Genomic DNA, 26,656 nt, shown 5'->3' with positions numbered 1-26,656 from the left:
GGAGGACACAAGGACGGGAAACGTGAATGAAGTGTTGTCCCATTGATAAACACTTGAGAATTATTGTATTTCTTGTTCTTATTGTATGACTTATATTGTAACACTTGAATGTATTTGTATTTGCTTGCGATTGTAAGTCGCCCTGGATAAGGGCGTCTGCTAAGAAATAAATAATAATAATAATAAAAAGCCTGTATTTGTCTTTGCCAGACGGCTGATACGAAGCCGGGAGCTGCAGCCAGAAGCCAGCCCGGACCTGAACGCACAAACCCACCACCACTCAGAGCACCGCACCTGCACCAAGAGCACACACAGTCTGGAGACGTGTTGTTTGTGTCTGTATTACGTGTTTTGTGTTTGCATTATTATTACGGGACTGCAACCCCTTGTTTTGGCACTGGCAATACCCATTACTGGGTAGAGCCAGCTTTATTATTTAAAACCTTTTTCAAGGATATTAAAGAACCTGAACTGTGAACATTGTGTTTGTCTGGAGCACCTGAATCACCTGTACACCTGAGCACTGCAAACCACATTGCCACACCATATAGCTAGTTAACTACTATAATCAGTATAAGAATAGATTTGCTCTAATTGTTTGCTGTTAAATCACTATGCTATAATGGAACGAGTGTTATTAAATAAACCGTATCATTCGATACACTCTAATCATTACTCTGTCTTTACTCTTCACTATTAAATCATATAAGGCTCAGGATTAAGGTATAAATACCCCAATTCCCTTCACACATTCTTCGCCTTGCTTGCTAACTATTCCAGCCAACATGCGGAGGATGTAACGCCTCCCTTTGAAAGGGCAGGAGTGGGTTGGAGTCTCTTCTCACCCTGCAGCCTGTGTGCCAGCTCTCTGGAGAACAGCAGCACGGCCAGCTTGCTCTGCCGATAGCTCTCCAGGGGGCTGTACTCGCTGTGCTCAAAGAAGATGTCATCGAAGTGCACTCTGCCTGCAGGAGAATAAACACAGGCTCGTCCCAGTGACCGGAGCAGGGTACTCCTATTTTCAGAGTAATTGTCTTTAAGAAGTATTTGTCAGCAGGTATTAAATAAATCCATTCATTAACATGTTGATTTTAAAACAAGAAAAGCTGTCCTTCCCTCGCCTTTACAATCGAGTCCCACTCAATGGCAATTCACTCCTGCAGTGAGTGTTTTAAAAGCTGACTGGAAGTGGATTCTTACTGCTGTCTAACCATTCAACTGGAAAGCCAGCTCTGCAGCAGAGAGGCGAGTGCGTCAGTATTAGGAACTCATCAGCTGCTAGGAGGAGCTCCATTACACTTGTATAGGGATCTGCAAATATCTTAATGCAGTTATGGCCCAGACTTAATGAAAACAGTGTGGTCTACACACAGTACAATATACATCTATCAGTCCAGAGTGACTGCATACTAGGGCTGTCCACTCACGGTCCTGGAGGGCCATTCACCCCACTCCAGGTTTAACAGGCAACATGAGATCAGGAACCACTTCTGTATACAGAAGGTTATCAATCTGTTGCAGAGTGTAATGAAAGTGAGGCTGGGGGGCGGGGCTTACCCCCCTTGTGGGCGATGCTGGACACATTGACCACACGGCTGGGGGCGGAGCTCTTCAGCTTGTCCAGCAGCAGATTGGTCAGCAGGAAATGGCCCAGGTGATTGACGCCGAGCTGCATCTCAAAGCCGTCCTCAGTCAGCCACTTGGGGCACATCATGACACCTGGGAAAGAGAAGCAGCGCAGGTTACAGAGCGCCACCCAGGGATTCCAGTGCCAGGGTACCTCAGAGAGATTTTAAAGAACACCACCCTGTGATAATCGTATTCTCTTATCCCCAGCACTGACCGTGTCTGTGTCAGCAAGACAGTAGTTAATATCTGCATCTGTTTCAGGGCAGCAGTGTGGAGTAGTGGTTAGGGCTCTGGACTCTTGACCGGAGGGTCGTGGGTTCAATCCCAGGTGGGGACACTGCTGCTGTATCCTAGAGCAAGATACTTTACCTAGATTGCTCCAGTAAAAACCAAACTGTATAAATGGGTAATTGTATGAAAAAAGAATGTGTAAAAAAAATAATGTAATTGTATGTAAAAATAATGTGATATCTTGTAACAATTGTAAGTCGCCCTGGATAAGGGCGTCTAAGAAATAAATAATAATAATAATAATAATAATAATAATAATAATAATAATAAATAATAATAATAATAAAAACAGCTCCTTGATGAACGGTTAGTGAAGGAGCCCCCAAAGGATACCCTCAGACTTGCTTTCAGTGGGTTTCTTCACTGGGAATGTTACGGATACCCTCAGACTGGCTTTCAATGGGTTTCTTCACTGGGAATGTTACAGATACCCTCAGACTGGCTTTCAATGGGTTTCTTCACTGGGAATGTTACAGATACCCTCAGACTGGCTTTCAATGGGTTTCTTCACTGGGAATGTTACGGATACCCTCAGACTGGCTTTCAATGGGTTTCTTCACTGGGAATGTTACAGATACCCTCAGACTGGCTTTCAATGGGTTTCTTCACTGGGAATGTTACGGATACCCTCAGACTGGCTTTCAATGGGTTTCTTCACTGGGAATGTTACGGATACCCTCAGACTGGCTTTCAGTGGGTTTCTTCACTAGGAATGTTATGGATACCCTCAGACTTGCTTTCAGTGGGTTTCTTCACTGGGAATGTTACGGATACCCTCAGACTTGCTTTCAGTGGGGTTCCATCACTGGGAATGTTACGGATACCCTCAGACTTGCTTTCAGTGGGGTTCCATCACTGGGAATGTTACGGATACCCTCAGACTGGCTTTCAGTGGGGTTTCTTCACTGGGAATGTTACGGATACCCTCAGACTGGCTTTCAGTGGGTTTCTTCACTAGGAATGTTACGGATACCCTCAGACTTGCTTTCAGTGGGGTTCCATTACTGGGAATGTTACAGATACCCTCAGACTGGCTTTCAGTGGGGTTCCATCACTGGGAATGTTACGGATACCCTCAGACTGGCTTTCAGTGGGGTTCTTCACTGGGAATGTTACGGATACCCTCAGACTGGCTTTCAGTGGGTTTCTTCACTGGGAATGTTACGGATACTTCGGAGACTTGCTTTCAGTGGGGTTTCTTCACTGGGAATGTTTACTCTCAAGAAAGGGGTGTCAGCATGGGAACTGAAATGGGAACCATCACATGCCGGCCTTTGTGGGCTCAGTTGAAAACAGATTTGCACAGCAATGCAATGGAAACAAACTTAAACTGAATCTCCGCTACAATGAGCGATACAAGCTCTTGTAAAGATTTAAGAGTTCATTCAATCTTTCAGTCTCTTTCCTGCAAGTCACATCTGGGGCTACCCCGCTATCCTACCACAGTGTCAGAGTGGGATAGCGCCCCCAAGAGACTCAGCCAGGAAGGCAGCAGTTCAAGCAGTTTAACACAAATAAAAAGGCATGAGGGCCAAAATAAAGCTTTTATACAAAAGGACTAAACGTTTGTAGGCTGAGCATTTCACTGTCACTAGAAGTTGTCAAACACTCACCCCAAACTCCTGCAACAAACAAAGCACTTTTCCCTCCCTTTACATACAGACGGCCATTCGCCAATTAACACTCAATCACCTCATTAGGGAATGGCCACTCCTGTGATTGTTGACAGGGACAGAATTAACCCCATCCCTGCCAACCTTACACCAGCAGGGCCTCTGTCCTGCCACAGGATACCAGAATATCATTCTGAGACATCTCCATCACAGCTTTGAAATCCATCAATAACATCACTGTCTACTGCAAACCCAGCGATTCTCATTGTATCTGCAGTGTGACTCCTCACAGGCTGGCCCTGACTCCATTAACACCACTGTCTACTGCAAACCCAGCGATTCTCATGGTATCTGCAGTGTGACTCCTCACAGGCTGGCCCTGACTCCATTAACACCACTGTCTACTGCAAACCCAGCGATTCTCATGGTATCTGCAGTGTGACTCCTCACAGGCTGGCCCTGACTCCATTAACACCACTGTCTACTGCAAACCCAGCGATTCTCATGGTATCTGCAGTGTGACTCCTCACAGGCTGGCCCTGACTCCATTAACACCACTGTCTACTGCAAACCCAGCGATTCTCATGGTATCTGCAGTGTGACTCCTCACAGGCTGGCTCTGACTCCATTAACACCACTGTCTACTGCAAACCCAGCGATTCTCATGGTATCTGCAGTGTGACTCCTCACAGGCTGGCTCTGACTCCATTAACACCACTGTCTACTGCAAACCCAGCGATTCTCATGGTATCTGCAGTGTGACTCCTCACAGGCTGGCCCTGACTCCATTAACACCACTGTCTACTGCAAACCCAGCGATTCTCACTGTACCTGCAGTGTGACTCCTCACAGGCTGGCCCTGACACCATTAACACAACTGTCTACTGCAAACCCAGCGATTCTCATGGTATCTGCAGTGTGACTCCTCACAGGCTGGCCCTGACTCCATTAACACCACTGTCTACTGCAAACCCAGCGATTCTCACTGTATCTGCAGTGTGACTCCTCACAGGCTGGCTCTGACTCCATTAACACCACTGTCTACTGCAAACCCAGCGATTCTCATGGTATCTGCAGTGTGACTCCTCACAGGCTGGCCCTGACTCCATTAACACCACTGTCTACTGCAAACCCAGCGATTCTCATTGTATCTGCAGTGTGACTCCTCACAGGCTGGCCCTGACTCCATTAACACAACTGTCTACTGCAAACCCAGCGATTCTCATGGTATCTGCAGTGTGACTCCTCACAGGCTGGCCCTGACTCCATTAACACCACTGTCTACTGCAAACCCAGCGATTCTCATTGTATCTGCAGTGTGACTCCTCACAGGCTGGCCCTGACTCCATTAACACCACTGTCTACTGCAAACCCAGCGATTCTCATTGTATCTGCAGTGTGACTCCTCACAGGCTGGCTCTGACTCCATTAACACCACTGTCTACTGCAAACCCAGCGATTCTCATGGTATCTGCAGTGTGACTCCTCACAGGCTGGCTCTGACTCCATTAACACCACTGTCTACTGCAAACCCAGCGATTCTCATTGTATTTGCAGTGTGACTCCTCACAGGCTGGCTCTGACACCATTAACACCACTGTCTACTGCAAACCCAGCGATTCTCATTGTATCTGCAGTGTGACTCCTCACAGGCTGGCTCTGACTCCATTAACACCACTGTCTACTGCAAACCCAGCGATTCTCACTGTATCTGCAGTGTGACTCCTCACAGGCTGGCCCTGACTCCATTAACACCACTGTCTACTGCAAACCCAGCGATTCTCATGGTATCTGCAGTGTGACTCCTCACAGGCTGGCCCTGACTCCATTAACACCACTGTCTACTGCAAACCCAGCGATTCTCATGGTATCTGCAGTGTGACTCCTCACAGGCTGGCCCTGACTCCATTAACACCACTGTCTACTGCAAACCCAGCGATTCTCATGGTATCTGCAGTGTGACTCCTCACAGGCTGGCCCTGACTCCATTAACACCACTGTCTACTGCAAACCCAGCGATTCTCACTGTATCTGCAGTGTGACTCCTCACAGGCTGGCCCTGACTCCATTAACACCACTGTCTACTGCAAACCCAGCGATTCTCATTGTAACTGCAGTGTGACTCCTCACAGGCTGGCCCTGACTCCATTAACACCACTGTCTACTGCAAACCCAGCGATTCTCATGGTATCTGCAGTGTGACTCCTCACAGGCTGGCCCTGACTCCATTAACACCACTGTCTACTGCAAACCCAGCGATTCTCACTGTATCTGCAGTGTGACTCCTCACAGGCTGGCCCTGACTCCATTAACACCACTGTCTACTGCAAACCCAGCGATTCTCATTGTATCTGCAGTGTGACTCCTCACAGGCTGGCTCTGACTCCATTAACACCACTGTCTACTGCAAACCCAGCGATTCTCATTGTATCTGCAGTGTGACTCCTCACAGGCTGGCCCTGACTCCATTAACACCACTGTCTACTGCAAACCCAGCGATTCTCACTGTATCTGCAGTGTGACTCCTCACAGGCTGGCTCTGACTCCATTAACACCACTGTCTACTGCAAACCCAGCGATTCTCATGGTATCTGCAGTGTGACTCCTCACAGGCTGGCCCTGACTCCATTAACACCACTGTCTACTGCAAACCCAGCGATTCTCATGGTATCTGCAGTGTGACTCCTCACAGGCTGGCTCTGACTCCATTAACACCACTGTCTACTGCAAACCCAGCGATTCTCACTGTACCTGCAGTGTGACTCCTCACAGGCTGGCCCTGACTCCATTAACATCACTGTCTACTGCAAACCCAGCGATTCTCATGGTATCTGCAGTGTGACTCCTCACAGGCTGGCCCTGACTCCATTAACACCACTGTCTACTGCAAACCCAGCGATTCTCATTGTATCTGCAGTGTGACTCCTCACAGGCTGGCCCTGACTCCATTAACACCACTGTCTACTGCAAACCCAGCGATTCTCATTGTATCTGCAGTTTGACTCCTCACAGGCTGGCCCTGACTCCATTAACACCACTGTCTACTGCAAACCCAGCGATTCTCATGGTATCTGCAGTGCGACTCCTCACAGGCTGGCTCTGACTCCATTAACACCACTGTCTACTGCAAACCCAGCGATTCTCATGGATCTGCAGTGTGACTCCTCACAGGCTGGCCCTGACTCCATTAACACCACTGTCTACTGCAAACCCAGCGATTCTCATTGTATCTGCAGTGTGACTCCTCACAGGCTGGCCCTGACTCCATTAACACCACTGTCTACTGCAAACCCAGCGATTCTCATGGTATCTGCAGTGTGACTCCTCACAGGCTGGCCCTGACTCCATTAACACCACTGTCTACTGCAAACCCAGCGATTCTCATGGTATCTGCAGTGTGACTCCTCACAGGCTGGCCCTGACTCCATTAACACCACTGTCTACTGCAAACCCAGCGATTCTCATGGTATCTGCAGTGTGACTCCTCACAGGCTGGCTCTGACTCCATTAACACCACTGTCTACTGCAAACCCAGCGATTCTCATGGTATCTGCAGTGTGACTCCTCACAGGCTGGCTCTGACTCCATTAACACCACTGTCTACTGCAAACCCAGCGATTCTCATGGTATCTGCAGTGTGACTCCTCACAGGCTGGCCCTGACTCCATTAACACCACTGTCTACTGCAAACCCAGCGATTCTCACTGTACCTGCAGTGTGACTCCTCACAGGCTGGCCCTGACACCATTAACACAACTGTCTACTGCAAACCCAGCGATTCTCATGGTATCTGCAGTGTGACTCCTCACAGGCTGGCCCTGACTCCATTAACACCACTGTCTACTGCAAACCCAGCGATTCTCATGGTATCTGCAGTGTGACTCCTCACAGGCTGGCCCTGACTCCATTAACACCACTGTCTACTGCAAACCCAGCGATTCTCATTGTATCTGCAGTGTGACTCCTCACAGGCTGGCCCTGACTCCATTAACACCACTGTCTACTGCAAACCCAGCGATTCTCATTGTATCTGCAGTGTGACTCCTCACAGGCTGGCCCTGACTCCATTAACACCACTGTCTACTGCAAACCCAGCGATTCTCATTGTATCTGCAGTTTGACTCCTCACAGGCTGGCCCTGACTCCATTAACACCACTGTCTACTGCAAACCCAGCGATTCTCATGGTATCTGCAGTGCGACTCCTCACAGGCTGGCTCTGACTCCATTAACACCACTGTCTACTGCAAACCCAGCGATTCTCATGGATCTGCAGTGTGACTCCTCACAGGCTGGCCCTGACTCCATTAACACCACTGTCTACTGCAAACCCAGCGATTCTCATTGTATCTGCAGTGTGACTCCTCACAGGCTGGCCCTGACTCCATTAACACCACTGTCTACTGCAAACCCAGCGATTCTCATGGTATCTGCAGTGTGACTCCTCACAGGCTGGCCCTGACTCCATTAACACCACTGTCTACTGCAAACCCAGCGATTCTCATTGTATCTGCAGTGTGACTCCTCACAGGCTGGCCCTGACTCCATTCTCTGTTCACACTGTTTAATACTCAAGACTTATTTGCAGCCTCCTCACTGAAGCTAAATCCCACACTTCTGATAGGAACAGAAATGGTGTTTTATATAATAACAGGAAACACAGACCTGTACACTTTCCCTTATTTGCCAGGACTCTCCCATTTTTTGGACATTTCTCACAGACAACTCCCGGGACAGATTTTCTCCTGTATTTTGCTAAAAACTCCTGTATTTTGCTATTTTACTGTTAAACCCCTTTATGTCAGCAAACCTGTAATTTCTGCAAAAGTCTGTGGTTACTGCAATCCTTGTCTGTACATAGCAGGGTTTAGGACCCAGGGGAGCCGTGTGGCAGGCATGAATTCAGAGCATGGCTTTGCATGCGATAGCCCTCCCGGTAAAAAAAAAACAACATATATATATATTGATAGATGGATGGATGTGCAAATTTGAATGCAAATTTCAAGCTTCTTGCACATCAACACATTCTCAATGTTTTTTAATTTTATTTATTATTTCTTAGCAGACGCCCTTATCCAGGGCGACTTGCAATTGTTACAAGATATCACATTATTTTTACACACAATTACCCATTTATACAGTTGGGTTTTTACTGGAGCAATCTAGGTAAAATACCTTGCTCAATGTCCCCCAACAGCAATGTCCCCCACCTGGGATTGAACCCACGACCCTCCGGTCAAGAGTCCAGAGCCCTAACCACTACTCCACACTGCATAGTTGCCACACTGCATAGGTGTCAGAATTATTGGCACCCCTAAAGATTCTTATAAAAACCAAACAAAATTAAATCTGCATTAACATTACATAATCCTGAGCAGCGCTGGAGAAGGGCACACTTTCTGTAAACTATGCAGGACTGATTTTAACAGTGGGACATGGGAGCAAGAATGAGGTTTGTGGTACTGTAAGCACAAGAGATCACAAAAACACCAAAAAGCCAGCGATGTTCAGAAAACCAGCGCTTCATCGTCAAAGGATCAACGGAGATCAAGAGAGTTACACATGTGCAGAGACCTTTACATGCTGTGACCAGCTCAGGAACTCTGCAGACATGTTCCCAGACTCACACGCTGCAAAGGATTCTGCAGGAAAGTCTACAAGTCACACACACAGTCAAAGACATTTCTATTACAATTTCAGCATCAACATTGCTTTAGAAATTCTGATTGATTGATAACATGTGTTTGTCCAGCAGTAGTGTGTGCATTTAAAATAGAAGAGAGTTGACAATGACATGTTACTGACAGTGGTATTATTGATCTGCAACAGCATGTCCAGTGTGATGAATAGCATTTTGTTCTTGTATAAAGTAGGTGCCACAGCTCACCCTTTGCTGGCGAGGTCAATGTGCAGCAGCAAACTCAGCCTTTAGGTTTGTGGTGTGATGAAAGTAACAACGCCACTGTGTATGCTTTGCTGTCGTGCAAAATCAACTACAGTGGAGCGGTTCACAAGGTACTGTCTGCTGCTGCCAAATCAGCCACCTACTACAGCACAGTAAGAACCACATGAGCTGAGAGAGAATGTGATGGTGATGCATGGCATGGATGGTTGTTTTTCTGTTTGATAGGTTTCCTTTTTAAAAGCAATTAGAAGGAGTAGCGTATCACAGTCATTCTACCACGTAATAAAGTGGGATAGTTGCATGCCTTTGTCTTATGTAGGTATTCACATCAATTCAGGACACTGAGATTTCACTTTACAAAAGCTACCTTATTTTGAAAACTCAATGTTGACAGGTATGGTAAACAACATGCAGATGACACAATTCCTCTGGTCCTCACTTATCACCCGACCACAGAGAAATACAGCTCAGACAGCTTACAGCAGGACCCGTCTACAGACAGCACCTACTTACAAGACTGCTCTACTGATATCATACAGAAGAGACAAGCATCTAAGAGTATATGCAGTCCACAGTGAGACCCGTCCTTCATGCAATGGATCCCGATGCACTACCTGTAAATACATGAACACTGAACAGAGATCAGAGGCACTGAATCATCATTCAACCTTTCACATGCACCTCTGCCTGACATTTCAACAATGATAATCACACTGCTGAAGACACGTCACATGCTGTGGGATCAGTCAATGCTGTGGAACCAAAACCATTGATATATATGTATGCATATATACTGTATGTATGTGTGTATATATATACAGACGTGCTCAAATTTGTTGGTACCCTTACAGCTCATTGAAATAATGCTTCATTCCTCCTGAAAAGTGATGAAATTAAAAGCTATTTTATCATGTATACTTGCATGCCTTTGGTATGTCATAAAATAAAGCAAAGAAGCTGTGAAAAGAGATGAATTATTGCTTATTCTCCAAAGATATTCTAAAATGGCCTGGACAGATTTGTTGGTACCCCTTAGAAAAGATAATAAATAATTGGATTATAGAGATATTTCAAACTAATTAGTTTATTTAATTAGTATCACACATGTCTCCAATCTTGTAATCAGTCATTCAGCCTATTTAAATGGAGAAAATTAGTCACTGTGCTGTTTGGTATCATTGTGTGCACCACACTGAACATGGACCAGAGAAAGCAAAGGAGAGAGTTGTCTGAGGAGATCAGAAAGAAAATAATAGACAAGCATGGTAAAGGTAAAGGCTACAAGACCATCTCCAAGCAGCTTGATGTTCCTGTGACAACAGTTGCAAATATTATTAAAAAGTTTAAGGTCCATGGAACTGTAGCCAACCTCCCTGGGCGCGGCCGCAAGAGGAAAATTGACCCCAGATTGAACAGAAGGATAGTGTGAATGGTAGTAAAAGAACCAAGGATAACTGCCAAAGAGATACAAGCTGAACTCCAAGGTGAAGGTACGTCAGTTTCTGATCGCACCATCCGTCGCTTTTTGAGCGAAAGTGGGCTCCATGGAAGAAGACCCAGGAGGACTCCACTGAAAGAAAAACATAAAAAAGCCAGACTGGAATTTGCTAAAATGCATATTGACAAGCCACAATCCTTCTGGGAGAATGTCCTTTGGACAGATGAGTCAAAACTGGAGCTTTTTGGCAAGTCACATCAGCTCCATGTTCACAGACGAAAAAATGAAGCTTTCAAAGAAAAGAACACCATACCTACAGTGAAACATGGAGGAGGCTCGGTTATGTTTTGGGGCTGCTTTGCTGAGCCTGGCACAGGGTGCCTTGAATCTGTGCAGGGCACAATGAAATCTCAAGACTATCAAGGCATTCTGGAGCGAAACGTACTGCTCAGTGTCAGAAAGCTCTGTCTCAGTCGCAGGTCATGGGTCCTCCAACAGGATAATGACCCAAAACACACAGCTAAAAGCACCCAAGAATGGATAAGAACAAAACATTGGACTATTCTGAAGTGGCCTTCTATGAGTCCTGATCTGAATCCTATCGAACATCTATGGAAAGAGCTGAAACTTGCAGTCTGAAGAAGGCACCCATCAAACCTGAGACAGCTGGAGCAGTTTGCTCAGGAAGAGTGGGCCAAACTACCTGTTAACAGGTGCAGAAGTCTCATTGAGAGCTACAGAAAACGTTTGATTGCAGTGATTGCCTCTAAAGGTTGTGCAACAAAATATTAGGTTAGCGGTCCCATCATTTTTGTCCATGCCATTTTCATTTGTTTTATTATTTACAATATTATGTTGAATAAAAAATCAAAAGCAAAGTCTGATTTCTATTAAATATGGAATAAACAATGGTGGATGCCAATTACTTTTATCAGTTTCAAGTTATTTCAGAGAAAATTGTGCATTCTTCGTTTTATGTGGAGGGGTACCAACAAATTTGAGCACGTCTGTACATGTCTTTTTTGCTCATCTTGGTATCAAGGGTACCAATAATTTTCGAGGTGACGTTATATATATATATATATATATATATAGAGAGAGAGAGAGAGAGAGAGAGAGAGAGAGAGAGAGAGAGAGAGAGAGAGAGAGAGAGAGAGAGTGTTGTCAATGTTGCATCCTCAAAAAAGTCAAGCAGGTTAGTTAGACACAATCTCCCTTTCCTAAAACCATGCTGTCTCCCAGGATATTGTTACCATATATAGTGCCTTGCACAAGTATTCACCCTCTTGAACTTTTCCACATTTTGTAGTGTTACAACCTGGAATTAAAATGGATTTAATTAGGATTTGTTGTCACTGATCTACACAAAATAGACCATAATGTCAAAGTGGGGAAAAAAAATCTACATATTTTTATTTACAAATGAAAAACTGAAAAGTCTTGATTGCATAAGTATTCACCCCCTTTGCTGTGACACCCCTAAATAAGCTCTGGTGCAACCAATTGCCTTCAGAAGAAGTCACGTAATTAGTTGAATGGAGTCCACCTGTGTGCAATTAAAGTGTCACATGATCTCAGATTAAATACACCTGTTTCTGGAAGGCCCCAGAGTTTGTTAGAGAGCATATCTAAACAAACCATCATGAAGAACAAGGAGCTATCAAAACAAGTCCGGGATAAAGTTCTGGAGAAGCACCAATCAGGGTTGGGTTATAAAAAAATATCCCAAATTTTGAACATCCCCCAAAGCACCGTTAAATCCATTATTAAAAAATTGAAAGAATATGGCACAACCGCGACTCTGCCTAGAGAAGGCCGTCCACCAAAACTCAGTGACCAGGTAAGGAGGGCATTAGTCAGAGAAGCAACCAAGAGGCCAATGGTAACTCTGAAGGAGCTGGAGAGATCCACAGCTGAGATGGGAGAAACCGTCCATGGGACAACTATAACCTGGATGCTCCACAAAGCTGGGCTTTATGGAAGAGTGGCGAGAAGAAAGCCATTGCTGAAAAAAACCCATATCAAATCCCGTTTGGATTTTGCCAAAAGGCATGTGGGAGACACAGCAAACATGTGGAAAAAGGTTCTCTGGTCTGATGAGTCCAAAATTGAACTTTTTGGCCTTAGCGCAAAACGCTATGTGTGGCGCAAAGCCAACACTGCTGATCACTCTGAGAACACCATCCCCACAGTGAAGCATGGTGGTGGAAGCATCATGTTATGAAGATGCTTTTCATCAGCAGGGACTGGGAAACTGGTCAGGATTGAGGGCAAGATGGATGGAGCCAAATACAGGGAAATTCTAGAGGAAAACCTGTTTCAGTCTACAAGAGACCTGGGACTGGGGCGGAGGTTCACCTTCCAGCAGGACAATGACCCTAAACACACAGCCAAAGCTACACTGGAGTGGTTTAAAAACAAGAACCTGAATGTGTTAGAATGGCCCAGTCAAAGCCCAGACCTCAATCTGATTGAGAATCTGTGGCAAGACTTGAAAATTGCTGTTCACCAACGGCCCCCATCCAACTTGACAGAGCTTGAGCAATTTTGCCAAGAAGAATGGGCAAAAATTGCAGGATCCAGATGTGCAAAGCTGGTAGAGACTTACCCAAATAGACTCATGGCTGTAATTGCTGCCAAAGGTGCTTCTACCAAGTATTGACTCAGAGGGGTGAATACTTATGCAACCAACAAATGTCTTTTTTTTTGTTTAATTAACTTTTGTGTCACAATAAAACATATTTTGCACCTTCAAAGTGTTAAGTATGTTGTGTAAATCAAATGGTAAAAATCCCAATTAAATCCATTTTAATTCCAGGTTGTAACACTACAAAATGTGGAAAAGTCCAAGGGGGTGAATACTTATGCAAGGCACTGTAGGTAATTTTCCATTTTAGATCTTATTATAGTTTCCATAAGTTTACATATAATAGAAGTCAGGCTTATTGGTCTGTAGTTACCTGGTTCGGTTTTGTCTCCCTTTTTGTGGATCGGTATTACGTTTGCAATTTTCCAGTCTGTCGGTACAACCCGTGTCAAGAGACTGTTGCATGATCTTCTAAAATTGTAAACCTTAGCTTTAGTCATTACTTTTGGGGGTTTAAAAAAAACTTCAAATGAGACCATGTTGTGGTCTGAGTTTGCCAATGGCTCTCTGACCTCTGTTTTAGTTATTCTGTCTTCGTTATTTGAAAAGACTAAATCAAACCTCCCCTCTAGTCGGTGCCTTGACAAATTGCGTTAGGAAGCAGTCATTTGTCATTTCCACCATTTCAATTTCGTCCGTCGTGCCCCCCATTGGGTTCTCCCATTTTATACAGGGGAAGTTGAAATCCCCCATTAGTATGGCTTCTCCTTTTCTACATGCATTTTGTTTCTGAGACTTCTAGCATTAAGATAAATACATTTAATAGTGGTCTTACCTGAGTTGTTGCCCTTTTGATGTGGTGTCCCCTCTGTTTTTTTGTTTTCTCCCCCCTTCCATGTATAGATATATTATTTACTTATTTATTTTATTTTTTGTACTATTATTTCATTCCATACATTGGCACACTGTTACAATTGTTTGCTTATTTGTATTTTATTCATATCATTTATTTACTTAAGTCTTTGTTATTGTCATAGTTTATTATACAGCTACACATCCTGTTTTTTTCTCAGTCTGCTTTTTTCCTTACCTTAGAATCGCAGTGATTCAAAATGGGGTCTTTTTGTTAAGTTGTGATGCCGCCTTTGAATGTAAACACCAATCTCTCATTCCTACTTTCACCTGAAGAAGAGACCTTCAGTTCTTAAAAGCTTTGTTTTTAATTATTGTTACAGGTTAGTCCAATAAAAGGGTTCACCTCTCCTCTTGTGTTCACACTGGGTCCGTTTAGAGCAGGGCTTCTCAAACTCGGTCCTGGGGACCCCTGCAGTGCTAACACCACTCGGAAATAAACATGGAGTGCAGGATGCACACTATAGCCTAGAGGACGCTGCTTCGGGTCCAGGCTATTCCACTGCCGACCGTGGACGGGAGTTTCCATGGGGCGGCACAAAATTGGCCGAGCTCTGCCCGGGTGGGGTGGGTTAGGTCGGTCAGGGTGTCCTCGGCTCACCGTGCACCAGCGACCCCTGTAGACTGGCCGGGTGCCTGTGGGCCTGCCTGTAAGCTACCCGGAGCTACATGGTCCTCTGACGCTGTAGCTCCAAGCTGGTTGCATGGCAGCCCTGCAGAGTGAAAAGAAGCGGACGGCTGATGGCACACGTTTCGGAGGATGCGTGTGTCCGTCTTTGTCCCTCCCGAGTCAGTGGGGGGGTGGCAGCGGTGAGCCGGGTTGAAATAAAAAATAATTGGACATTTCAAATTGAAAAAAAATAAAATAAAAAATAATAATAATAATAATAATAATAATAATAATTATGGGCAATCAGGATATGCAAATGTCATCGTTACAAGCCAATCAAATTGCATAGAAGTTGCCAAAAGCCTTCAACATTGACAGCGTTTTCAAAGTCAGAGCACAGCAACTGCAGGAATGTTTCACCCTGTTTGGGGCTCATCAGCGCAGTGTAATGGTGTTCGGACTAGTAAAAGCTGTAATAAACTTACTCTCCTTAGCTCTTCACTAGTCGGAGTAACATTTGTTAATATATTTTTGTAGGGGGGTGAGCTGTGCCCTGCCAGGGGCAGCGTATACCTGCATTGTTGATGAGGATGTCCAGCCTCTCCTCTCTCTCATTAAACTCCCTGCTGAACTGGCGCACGGAGCTGAGCGAGGCCAGATCCAGCCGTCGCACCGCCACGTTGCCGTTCCCCGTGGTCCTGCGGATCTCTGCCGCCGCCTGCTCTGCCTTGGCGAGATCGCGGCATGCAATCACCACGCGGGCACCTAGCATGAGAGCACAACAAACACACAATCACCACGCGGGCACCGAGCATGAGAGCACAACAAACACTATCACCACGCGGGCACCGAGCATCAGAGCACAACAAACACACAATCACCACACGGGCACCGAGCATCAGAGCACAACAAACACACAATCACCACGCAGGCACCGAGCATGAGAGCACAACAAACACACAATCACCACACGGGCACCGAGCATCACAGCACAACAAACACACAATCACCACACAGGCACCGAGCATGAGAGCACAACAAACACACAATCACCACGCGGGCACCGAGCATGAGAGCACAACAAACACACAATCACCACGCGGGCACCGAGCATGAGAGCACAACAAACACACAATCACCACGCGGGCACCGAGCATGAGAGCACAACAAACACACAATCACCACGCGGGCACCGAGCATGAGAGCACAACAAACACACAATCACCACGCGGGCACCGAGCATGAGAGCACAACAAACACACAATCACCACACGGGCACCGAGCATCGGAGCACAACAAACACACAATCACCACACGGGCACCGAGCATGAGAGCACAACAAACACACAATCACCACGCGGGCACAGAGCATGAGAGCACAACAAACACACAATCACCACGCGGGCACCGAGCATCAGAGCACAACAAACACACAATCACCACACGGGCACCGAGCATGAGAGCACAACAAACACACAATCACCACGCGGGCACAGAGCATGAGAGCACAACAAACACACAATCAGCACGCGGGCACCGAGCATCAGAGCACAACAAACACACAATCACCACACGGGCACCTAGCATGAGAGCACAACAAACACACAATCACCACACGGGCACCTAGCATGAGAGCACAACAAACACACAATCACCACACGGGCACCGAGCATGAGAGCAAAACAAACACACAATCACCACGCGGGCACCGAGCATCAGAGCACAACAAACACACAATCACCACGCGGGCACCGAGCATGAGAGCACAACAAACACACAATCACCACACGGGCACCTAGCATGAGAGCACAACAAACACACAATCACCACACGGGCACCTAGCATGAGAGCACAACAAACACACAATCACCACACGGGCACCGAGCATCAGAGCACAACAAACACACAATCACCACGCGGGCACCGAGCATCGGAGCACAACAAACACACAATCACCACGCGGGCACCTAGCATGAGAGCACAACAAACACACAATCACCACGCGGGCACCGAGCATGAGAGCACAACAAACACACAATCACCACACGGGCACCGAGCATCAGAGCACAACAAACACACAATCACCACACGGGCTCCAAGCATCAGAGCCAACAAACACACAATCACCACACGGGCACCGAGCATGAGAGCACAACAAACACACAATCACCACACGAGCACCGAGCATCAGAGCACAACAAACACACAATCACCACACGGGCACCGAGCATCACAGCACAACAAACACACAATCACCACGCGGGCACCGAGCATCAGAGCACAACAAACACACAATCACCACACGGGCACCTAGCATGAGAGCACAACAAACACACAATCACCACACAGGCACCGAGCATCAGAGCACAACAAACACACAATCACCACACGGGCACCTAGCATGAGAGCACAACAAACACACAATCACCACACGGGCACCTAGCATGAGAGCACAACAAACACACAATCACCACACGGGCACCGAGCATGAGAGCACAACAAACACACAATCACCATGCGGGCACCGAGCATGAGAGCACAACAAACACACAATCACCACACGGGCACCTAGCATGAGAGCACAACAAACACACAATCACCACACGGGCACTGAGCATCAGAGCACAACAAACACACAATCACCACACGGGCACCTAGCATGAGAGCACAACAAACACACAATCACCACACGGGCACCGAGCATCGGAGCACAACAAACACACAATCACCACGCGGGCACCGAGCATCGGAGCACAACAAACACACAATCACCACGCGGGCACCGAGCATCGGAGCACAACAAACACACAATCACCACGCGGGCACCTAGCATGAGAGCACAACAAACACACAATCACCACACGGGCACTGAGCATCAGAGCACAACAAACACACAATCACCACACGGGCACTGAGCATCAGAGCACAACAAACACACAATCACCACACGGGCACCTAGCATGAGAGCACAACAAACACACAATCACCACACGGGCACTGAGCATCAGAGCACAACAAACACACAATCACCACACGGGCACCTAGCATGAGAGCACAACAAACACACAATCACCACACGGTCACCAAGCATGAGAGCACAACAAACACACAATCACCACACGGGCACCGAGCATGAGAGCACAACAAACACACAATCACCACGCGGGCACCGAGCATCAGAGCACAACAAACACACAATCACCACACGGGCACCAAGCATCGGAGCACAACAAACACACAATCACCACACGGGCACCGAGCATGAGAGCACAACAAACACACAATCACCACACGGTCACCAAGCATGAGAGCACAACAAACACACAATCACCACACGGGCACCGAGCATGAGAGCACAACAAACACACAATCACCACACGGGCACCGAGCATCGGAGCACAACAAACACACAATCACCACGCGGGCACCGAGCATCGGAGCACAACAAACACACAATCACCACGCGGGCACCGAGCATCGGAGCACAACAAACACACAATCACCACGCGGGCACCTAGCATGAGAGCACAACAAACACACAATCACCACACGGTCACCAAGCATGAGAGCACAACAAACACACAATCACCACACGGGCACCGAGCATGAGAGCACAACAAACACACAATCACCACACGGGCACCGAGCATCGGAGCACAACAAACACACAATCACCACGCGGGCACCGAGCATCGGAGCACAACAAACACACAATCACCACGCGGGCACCGAGCATCGGAGCACAACAAACACACAATCACCACGCGGGCACCTAGCATGAGAGCACAACAAACACACAATCACCACACGGGCACTGAGCATCAGAGCACAACAAACACACAATCACCACACGGGCACTGAGCATCAGAGCACAACAAACACACAATCACCACACGGGCACCTAGCATGAGAGCACAACAAACACACAATCACCACACGGGCACTGAGCATCAGAGCACAACAAACACACAATCACCACACGGGCACCGAGCATGAGAGCACAACAAACACACAATCACCACACGGTCACCAAGCATGAGAGCACAACAAACACACAATCACCACACGGGCACCGAGCATGAGAGCACAACAAACACACAATCACCACACGGGCACCGAGCATCGGAGCACAACAAACACACAATCACCACGCGGGCACCGAGCATCGGAGCACAACAAACACACAATCACCACGCGGGCACCGAGCATCGGAGCACAACAAACACACAATCACCACGCGGGCACCTAGCATGAGAGCACAACAAACACACAATCACCACACGGTCACCAAGCATGAGAGCACAACAAACACACAATCACCACACGGGCACCGAGCATGAGAGCACAACAAACACACAATCACCACACGGGCACCGAGCATCGGAGCACAACAAACACACAATCACCACGCGGGCACCGAGCATCGGAGCACAACAAACACACAATCACCACGCGGGCACCGAGCATCGGAGCACAACAAACACACAATCACCACGCGGGCACCTAGCATGAGAGCACAACAAACACACAATCACCACACGGGCACTGAGCATCAGAGCACAACAAACACACAATCACCACACGGGCACTGAGCATCAGAGCACAACAAACACACAATCACCACACGGGCACCTAGCATGAGAGCACAACAAACACACAATCACCACACGGGCACTGAGCATCAGAGCACAACAAACACACAATCACCACACGGGCACCTAGCATGAGAGCACAACAAACACACAATCACCACACGGTCACCAAGCATGAGAGCACAACAAACACACAATCACCACACGGGCACCGAGCATGAGAGCACAACAAACACACAATCACCACGCGGGCACCGAGCATCAGAGCACAACAAACACACAATCACCACACGGGCACCAAGCATCGGAGCACAACAAACACACAATCACCACACGGGCACCAAGCATGAGAGCACAACAAACACACAATCACCACGCGGGCACCGAGCATCAGAGCACAACAAACACACAATCACCACACGGGCACCGAGCATCAGAGCACAACAAACACACAATCACCACGCGGGCACCGAGCATGAGAGCACAACAAACACACAATCACCACACGGGCACCGAGCATCAGAGCCAACAAACACACAATCACCACACGGGCACCAAGCATGAGAGCACAACAAACACACAATCACCACACGAGCACCGAGCATGAGAGCACAACAAACACACAATCACCACACGGGCACCGAGCATCACAGCACAACAAACACACAATCACCACGCGGGCACCGAGCATCAGAGCACAACAAACACACAATCACCACACGGGCACCTAGCATGAGAGCACAACAAACACACAATCACCACACAGGCACCGAGCATCAGAGCACAACAAACACACAATCACCACACGGGCACCTAGCATGAGAGCACAACAAACACACAATCACCACACGGGCACCGAGCATCAGAGCACAACAAACACACAATCACCACACGGGCACCGAGCATGAGAGCACAACAAACACACAATCACCACGCGGGCACCTAGCATGAGAGCACAACAAACACACAATCACCACACGGGCACTGAGCATCAGAGCACAACAAACACACAATCACCACGCGGGCACCTAGCATGAGAGCACAACAAACACACAATCACCACACGGGCACTGAGCATCAGAGCACAACAAACACACAATCACCACACGGGCACCTAGCATGAGAGCACAACAAACACACAATCACCACACGGTCACCAAGCATGAGAGCACAACAAACACACAATCACCACGCGGGCACCGAGCATCAGAGCACAACAAACACACAATCACCACACGGGCACCGAGCATCAGAGCACAACAAACACACAATCACCACGCGGGCACCGAGCATCGGAGCACAACAAACACACAATCACCACACGGGCACCGAGCATGAGAGCACAACAAACACACAATCACCACGCGGGCACCGAGCATCGGAGCACAACAAACACACAATCACCACGCGGGCACCGAGCATCGGAGCACAACAAACACACAATCACCACACGGGCACCGAGCATGAGAGCACAACAAACACACAATCACCACACGGGCACAGAGCATCAGAGCCAACAAACACACAATCACCACGCGGGCACCGAGCATCAGAGCACAACAAACACACAATCACCACGCGGGCACCGAGCATCAGAGCACAACAAACACACAATCACCACACGGGCACTGAGCATCAGAGCACAACAAACACACAATCACCACACGGTCACCAAGCATGAGAGCACAACAAACACACAATCACCACACGGGCACCGAGCATCGGAGCACAACAAACACACAATCACCACACGGGCACCGAGCATCAGAGCACAACAAACACACAATCACCACGCGGGCACCGAGCATCAGAGCACAACAAACACACAATCACCACGCGGGCACCGAGCATGAGAGCACAACAAACACACAATCACCACACGGGCACCGAGCATCAGAGCACAACAAACACACAATCACCACACGGGCACCGAGCATCGGAGCACAACAAACACACAATCACCACCCGGGCACCGAGCATGAGAGCACAACAAACACACAATCACCACACGGGCACCGAGCATCAGAGCACAACAAACACACAATCACCACACGGGCACCGAGCATCAGAGCACAACAAACACACAATCACCACGCGGGCACCGAGCATGAGAGCACAACAAACACACAATCACCACACGGGCACCGAGCATCAGAGCACAACAAACACACAATCACCACACGGGCACCGAGCATCGGAGCACAACAAACACACAATCACCACCCGGGCACCGAGCATGAGAGCACAACAAACACACAATCACCACACGGGCACCGAGCATCAGAGCACAACAAACACACAATCACCACACGGGCACCGAGCATGAGAGCACAACAAACACACAATCACCACACGGGCACCGAGCATCAGAGCACAACAAACACACAATCACCACACGGGCACCGAGCATCAGAGCACAACAAACACACAATCACCACGCGGGCACCGAGCATCGGAGCACAACAAACACACAATCACCACACGGGCACCGAGCATCAGAGCACAACAAACACACAATCACCACACGGGCACCGAGCATGAGAGCACAACAAACACACAATCACCACACGGGCACCGAGCATCAGAGCACAACAAACACACAATCACCACACGGGCACCGAGCATCAGAGCACAACAAACACACAATCACCACGCGGGCACCGAGCATCGGAGCACAACAAACACACAATCACCACGCGGGCACCTAGCATGAGAGCACAACAAACACACAATCACCACACGGGCACCGAGCATCAGAGCACAACAAACACACAATCACCACACGGGCACCGAGCATGAGAGCACAACAAACACACAATCACCACACGGGCACCGAGCATCAGAGCACAACAAACACACAATCACCACACGGGCACCGAGCATCAGAGCACAACAAACACACAATCACCACACGGGCACCGAGCATCAGAGCACAACAAACACACAATCACCACACGGGCACCGAGCATCAGAGCACAACAAACACACAATCACCACACGGGCACCGAGCATGAGAGCACAACAAAAACACACAATCACCACACGGGCACCGAGCATCAGAGCACAACAAACACACAATCACCACACGGGCACCGAGCATCAGAGCACAACAAACACACAATCACCACGCGGGCACCTAGCATGAGAGCACAACAAACACACAATCACCACGCGGGCACCTAGCATGAGAGCACAACAAACACACAATCACCACGCGGGCACCGAGCATCAGAGCACAACAAACACACAATCACCACGCGGGCACCGAGCATCAGAGCACAACAAACACACAATCACCACACGGGCACCGAGCATGAGAGCACAACAAACACACAATCACCACACGGGCACAGAGCATGAGAGCACAACAAACACACAATCACCACACGGGCACCGAGCATCAGAGCACAACAAACACACAATCACCACGCGGGCACCGAGCATCAGAGCACAACAAACACACAATCACCACGCGGGCACCGAGCATCAGAGCACAACAAACACACAATCACCACGCGGGCACCGAGCATGAGAGCACAACAAACACACAATCACCACGCGGGCACCGAGCATGAGAGCACAACAAACACACAATCACCACACGGGCACCGAGCATGAGAGCACAACAAACACACAATCACCACACGGGCACCGAGCATCAGAGCACAACAAACACACAATCACCACACGGGCACCGAGCATGAGAGCACAACAAACACACAATCACCACGCGGGCACCTAGCATCAGAGCACAACAAACACACAATCACCACACGGGCACCGAGCATCGGAGCACAACAAACACACAATCACCACACGGGCACCGAGCATCAGAGCACAACAAACACACAATCACCACACGGGCACCAAGCATCGGAGCACAGACAACCAGACTGTGTGACTCCCTCTGCACACCACATGGCCATGCCTTTACCAGGGGAGACCCTCGGGGACCTCTGCACTCCCCTGAATGAAACATTTTAAGAAGTCACCTACATGTGAAAATGACACAAAGTGACTCTAAACCACAAGAAGAAAGCCCTTGGTAAGATTACTGTGCTGTTTGACACCCACAGCAGTGCGGTGCATGCCCTGCGCTACCCCCTCCGTGTGCAACATTTGACCTGTGGGTGCAGTACCTCTCCCAGCCAGGTCGCGCGCTGTCTCCTTGCCAATACCGGTGTTCGCGCCGGTGATCAACACAGTCTTCCCATCAAGCCTTGCTTTGCTCCTGCACACCCCGCCCGCAATCCACCTGCGCAGCAGAAGCAGACCTGAAACAAGAGGCCCACCTCAGACAGGAGAGCTGCAGCATCGACAGAGAGCCACACCTGCCTCACCTGCACCACTCTGCAAGGGCCACACATTCATGCTCAATTTCATACTACAGGAGGATTCTTTTAAGAGGCACTTTCTTATGCATATTTAAGTGGATCATTTTGTTTTTCTGTGTAGTCTATGAGGAGGTGAATCGTAATAAACTACAAGGCCTTAGGAGCCATTTATTTTAGAACAGAAAACGTAATGCGAAGCTGCTTACCTTCGACAAATAAACCAAAGAATGAATGCATGAATGAAGGAATGAATGAAACGCTAACTGAGACTTACTTATTGCAGTGACTGCACCTGCCGCTCCGTACTTTGCCAACGGGCCAGTGCTCAAATGCTCCAGTTTCATTGCTGTGCTGAGAGAATTCTGGACTCTGACTGTGTTAACTTGGTCCTCAGCAGGCTTGTGTCTCACTGTGTTAACTTGGTCCTCAGCAGGCTTGTGTCTCACTGTGTTAACTTGGTCCTCAGCAGGCTTGTGTCTCACTGTGTTAACTTGGTCTTCAGCAGGCTTGTGTCTCACTGTGTTAACTTGGTCCTCAGCAGGCTTGTGTCTCACTGTGTTAAAGGCAGTGTCTCCTCTTGTTGCTGAGGAGTTTAAGTGCTATGAATAGCTGTAAGCTTAATAAACCAGATTAAGAGTCTGTTAGAAACGTAAGCAGCAGATGAAGTGAAGCAGCGCGGCATGGTTCACCTTGCTCTAGTTTGCTGTCATTCTCAGGGGTTCCTAGTGCAATGAGCCGTTCTGCTTTGTTGAGAAGTGACTTGACTGTGAGTTCAAAGGGCGCTTGACAGCTCCGGTTTCCTGCCGCAGACACTCTATATATCAGTGGTTCTCAAACTGGAGGCGCAGAATGTTTCCTGGAGGGGCTTGAGAAGGTTCAGGGTTTTTTTTTTTAATTACCGTGCACATCTTAACCTATATATATATATATATTAACTTGAAGCAAATCTCACTGCTGACACCTCTTGCCATGACAAAGTTTCTAGCTGGCGCTGTGCATCTGATTGGTGCCTTTTGTTTAAGCTTGCATGTTATTGGACGAAGTCATCTGGTCATGTGCGTGGTTTATTGGCTCACTGCATGGCGCGCGCGTTAGTAAGCGCTGGACAGACACGTCTGTAAACTATAGCAGTGTTTAAGTTTGCTCTTATTATGATGGATCGGTGGTTGGTTCATGCAAAAAAAAAAAAAAAACACCACAGCAGTGACACACAGAGAAGCTAGAGGCATGTTGAATAAGTACAGAAATCGGCGGCACAAAGTGATTTAACCCGTTAAATGCGAGGCTACTTATTCAACGTAGATACATAAAGAGTGAATAAGATGCTGAGTGATTGACATATGTAGCATACTTACCCGCTGTTCTTCCCCAGTAAACCACGTTGGGCCGGGCTAAATACAAGTGGGGCTTGCAGAGGGGGTATGTCAAACTGCAGTTGAAGAGTACCATCGGCTCAGAGGGCTTTATTGTCCGAAGTTGAAAAGCTTGAAGGAGGAATTATCATGCGTATTCATTCACCGAGCCATCATTAATGCTCAGGAACAGCAAAAGCCTCAGTCTTCTAAGAGAACATTGCACTTACACATCCACTCAGAGGCTTGAGCAACCCCAATTTCATCTCATGCTATGCAAATGCAACATTGCAGTGCCTTCTTCACTTGCAACCTCTGAAGGATTAATTAAAACACAGTCAACAAGAGGCTATCAGGAGCTTTGTTCACAAATAGGATCACTTGCCATCCACTGCGTCTCTAACTACTGTGGATATTTGTCACTTCTTAGGAGAACCTTTCAATAGAGGTGAGCAGCACCATGTTGCAGAGTTTCTCACCAAATTGTCTGACATTTGTCCTGAAGTATCTCGCATGGTTTCAGTCACAATAAGTCATGACATTCCTATGTACTACATGTAACTACTGCTCATCAAACCGAGAGGTATTGCATGTTTATCCTCTACATCTACCTGCTCGTACAGATTCCATGTGTTTGGAAGAACTCATTTATAGAAATGACAAATGGGCAATGATTCCTGGTAGCAAATGTAGGCAATGCAAAACTACTCCAATCATGAAACGTGGACTTATTCAATGAGCAGGGAGACTGATTGCAGTCCAGCTTATGCTTTGGGAAACCAAACCAGACGGGACCGTTACAAAGTGACACAATGCTAAGTTTACTGCTGTGCAGAAGAGCACAATACTGTGGACAACAGGAATTACCAATTAGCTTCCATTATCATACACCAAGGACAGGGTGTTACTTCAGGACACTATGTGTCTGTTCTTGCTGTGGGTGCTACTGGAAAATGGGTGCATGCAAATGATGCACTTATTGAAGTCAAACCATGGTCAAGAAATGCAAATGAAATGTATATGGCCTTTTATGAAGAGATCTAATGCTTTACAAATGCCTCAGCCTAAGTTCATAACACCACTATATCAAGGAGAATAATGTTTTTCCAGTATTAAAATATATTAGTATACTACCCTTTAGCACAGACATGCATATGTACCTTTTGAACCATTTATAACATTGTAGTTTTGTACCTACGTAAATATCAATATATCAATACCTACCAAAATAGACATATTGTTTTCACCACTCATGCAACTATAATAATACAATGTTTACACTTTCAATACTGTCCAAAAGTCCCTTCTACCATTATTTTACTTTCAAATCTTTTCTCATTTCTCTTATATTACTCTACTTATTACTCTCTTGTAATGTCTGTCTGTCTATTTAC

General features: G+C 47.6%; 1 protein-coding gene across 2 annotated transcripts in view; it reads right to left on the bottom strand.

Moving 5' to 3' along the window:
- The window catches only part of LOC117971395 (retinol dehydrogenase 13-like), a 34,964-nt gene extending 10,475 nt beyond the window's left edge, over positions 1 to 24,489 (bottom strand). Inside the window, exons 1-5 of one of the 2 annotated variants that reach the window (XM_059007296.1) lie at positions 24,185 to 24,489; positions 23,716 to 23,850; positions 15,558 to 15,749; positions 1,558 to 1,719; positions 846 to 965 (exon numbers count right to left, since the gene is read on the bottom strand). In XM_059007296.1, coding sequence (XP_058863279.1) covers positions 846 to 965; positions 1,558 to 1,719; positions 15,558 to 15,749; positions 23,716 to 23,850; positions 24,185 to 24,254 — 679 coding nt within the window. In that variant the 5' untranslated portion in view covers positions 24,255 to 24,489. The remainder of the gene's footprint in view (positions 1 to 845; positions 966 to 1,557; positions 1,720 to 15,557; positions 15,750 to 23,715; positions 23,851 to 24,184) is intronic. The other variant, XM_059007297.1, reaches the window with a different exon arrangement.
- Positions 24,490 to 26,656: the final 2,167 nt, after the last annotated feature.

Source organism: Acipenser ruthenus, chromosome 35, assembly GCF_902713425.1.
Source record: "Acipenser ruthenus chromosome 35, fAciRut3.2 maternal haplotype, whole genome shotgun sequence".
NCBI classification, from domain to species: Eukaryota; Metazoa; Chordata; class Actinopteri; order Acipenseriformes; family Acipenseridae; genus Acipenser; species Acipenser ruthenus.
Note: the sequence above shows the minus strand (reverse complement) of the source record. Positions and strands in the feature narration are given on the sequence as shown.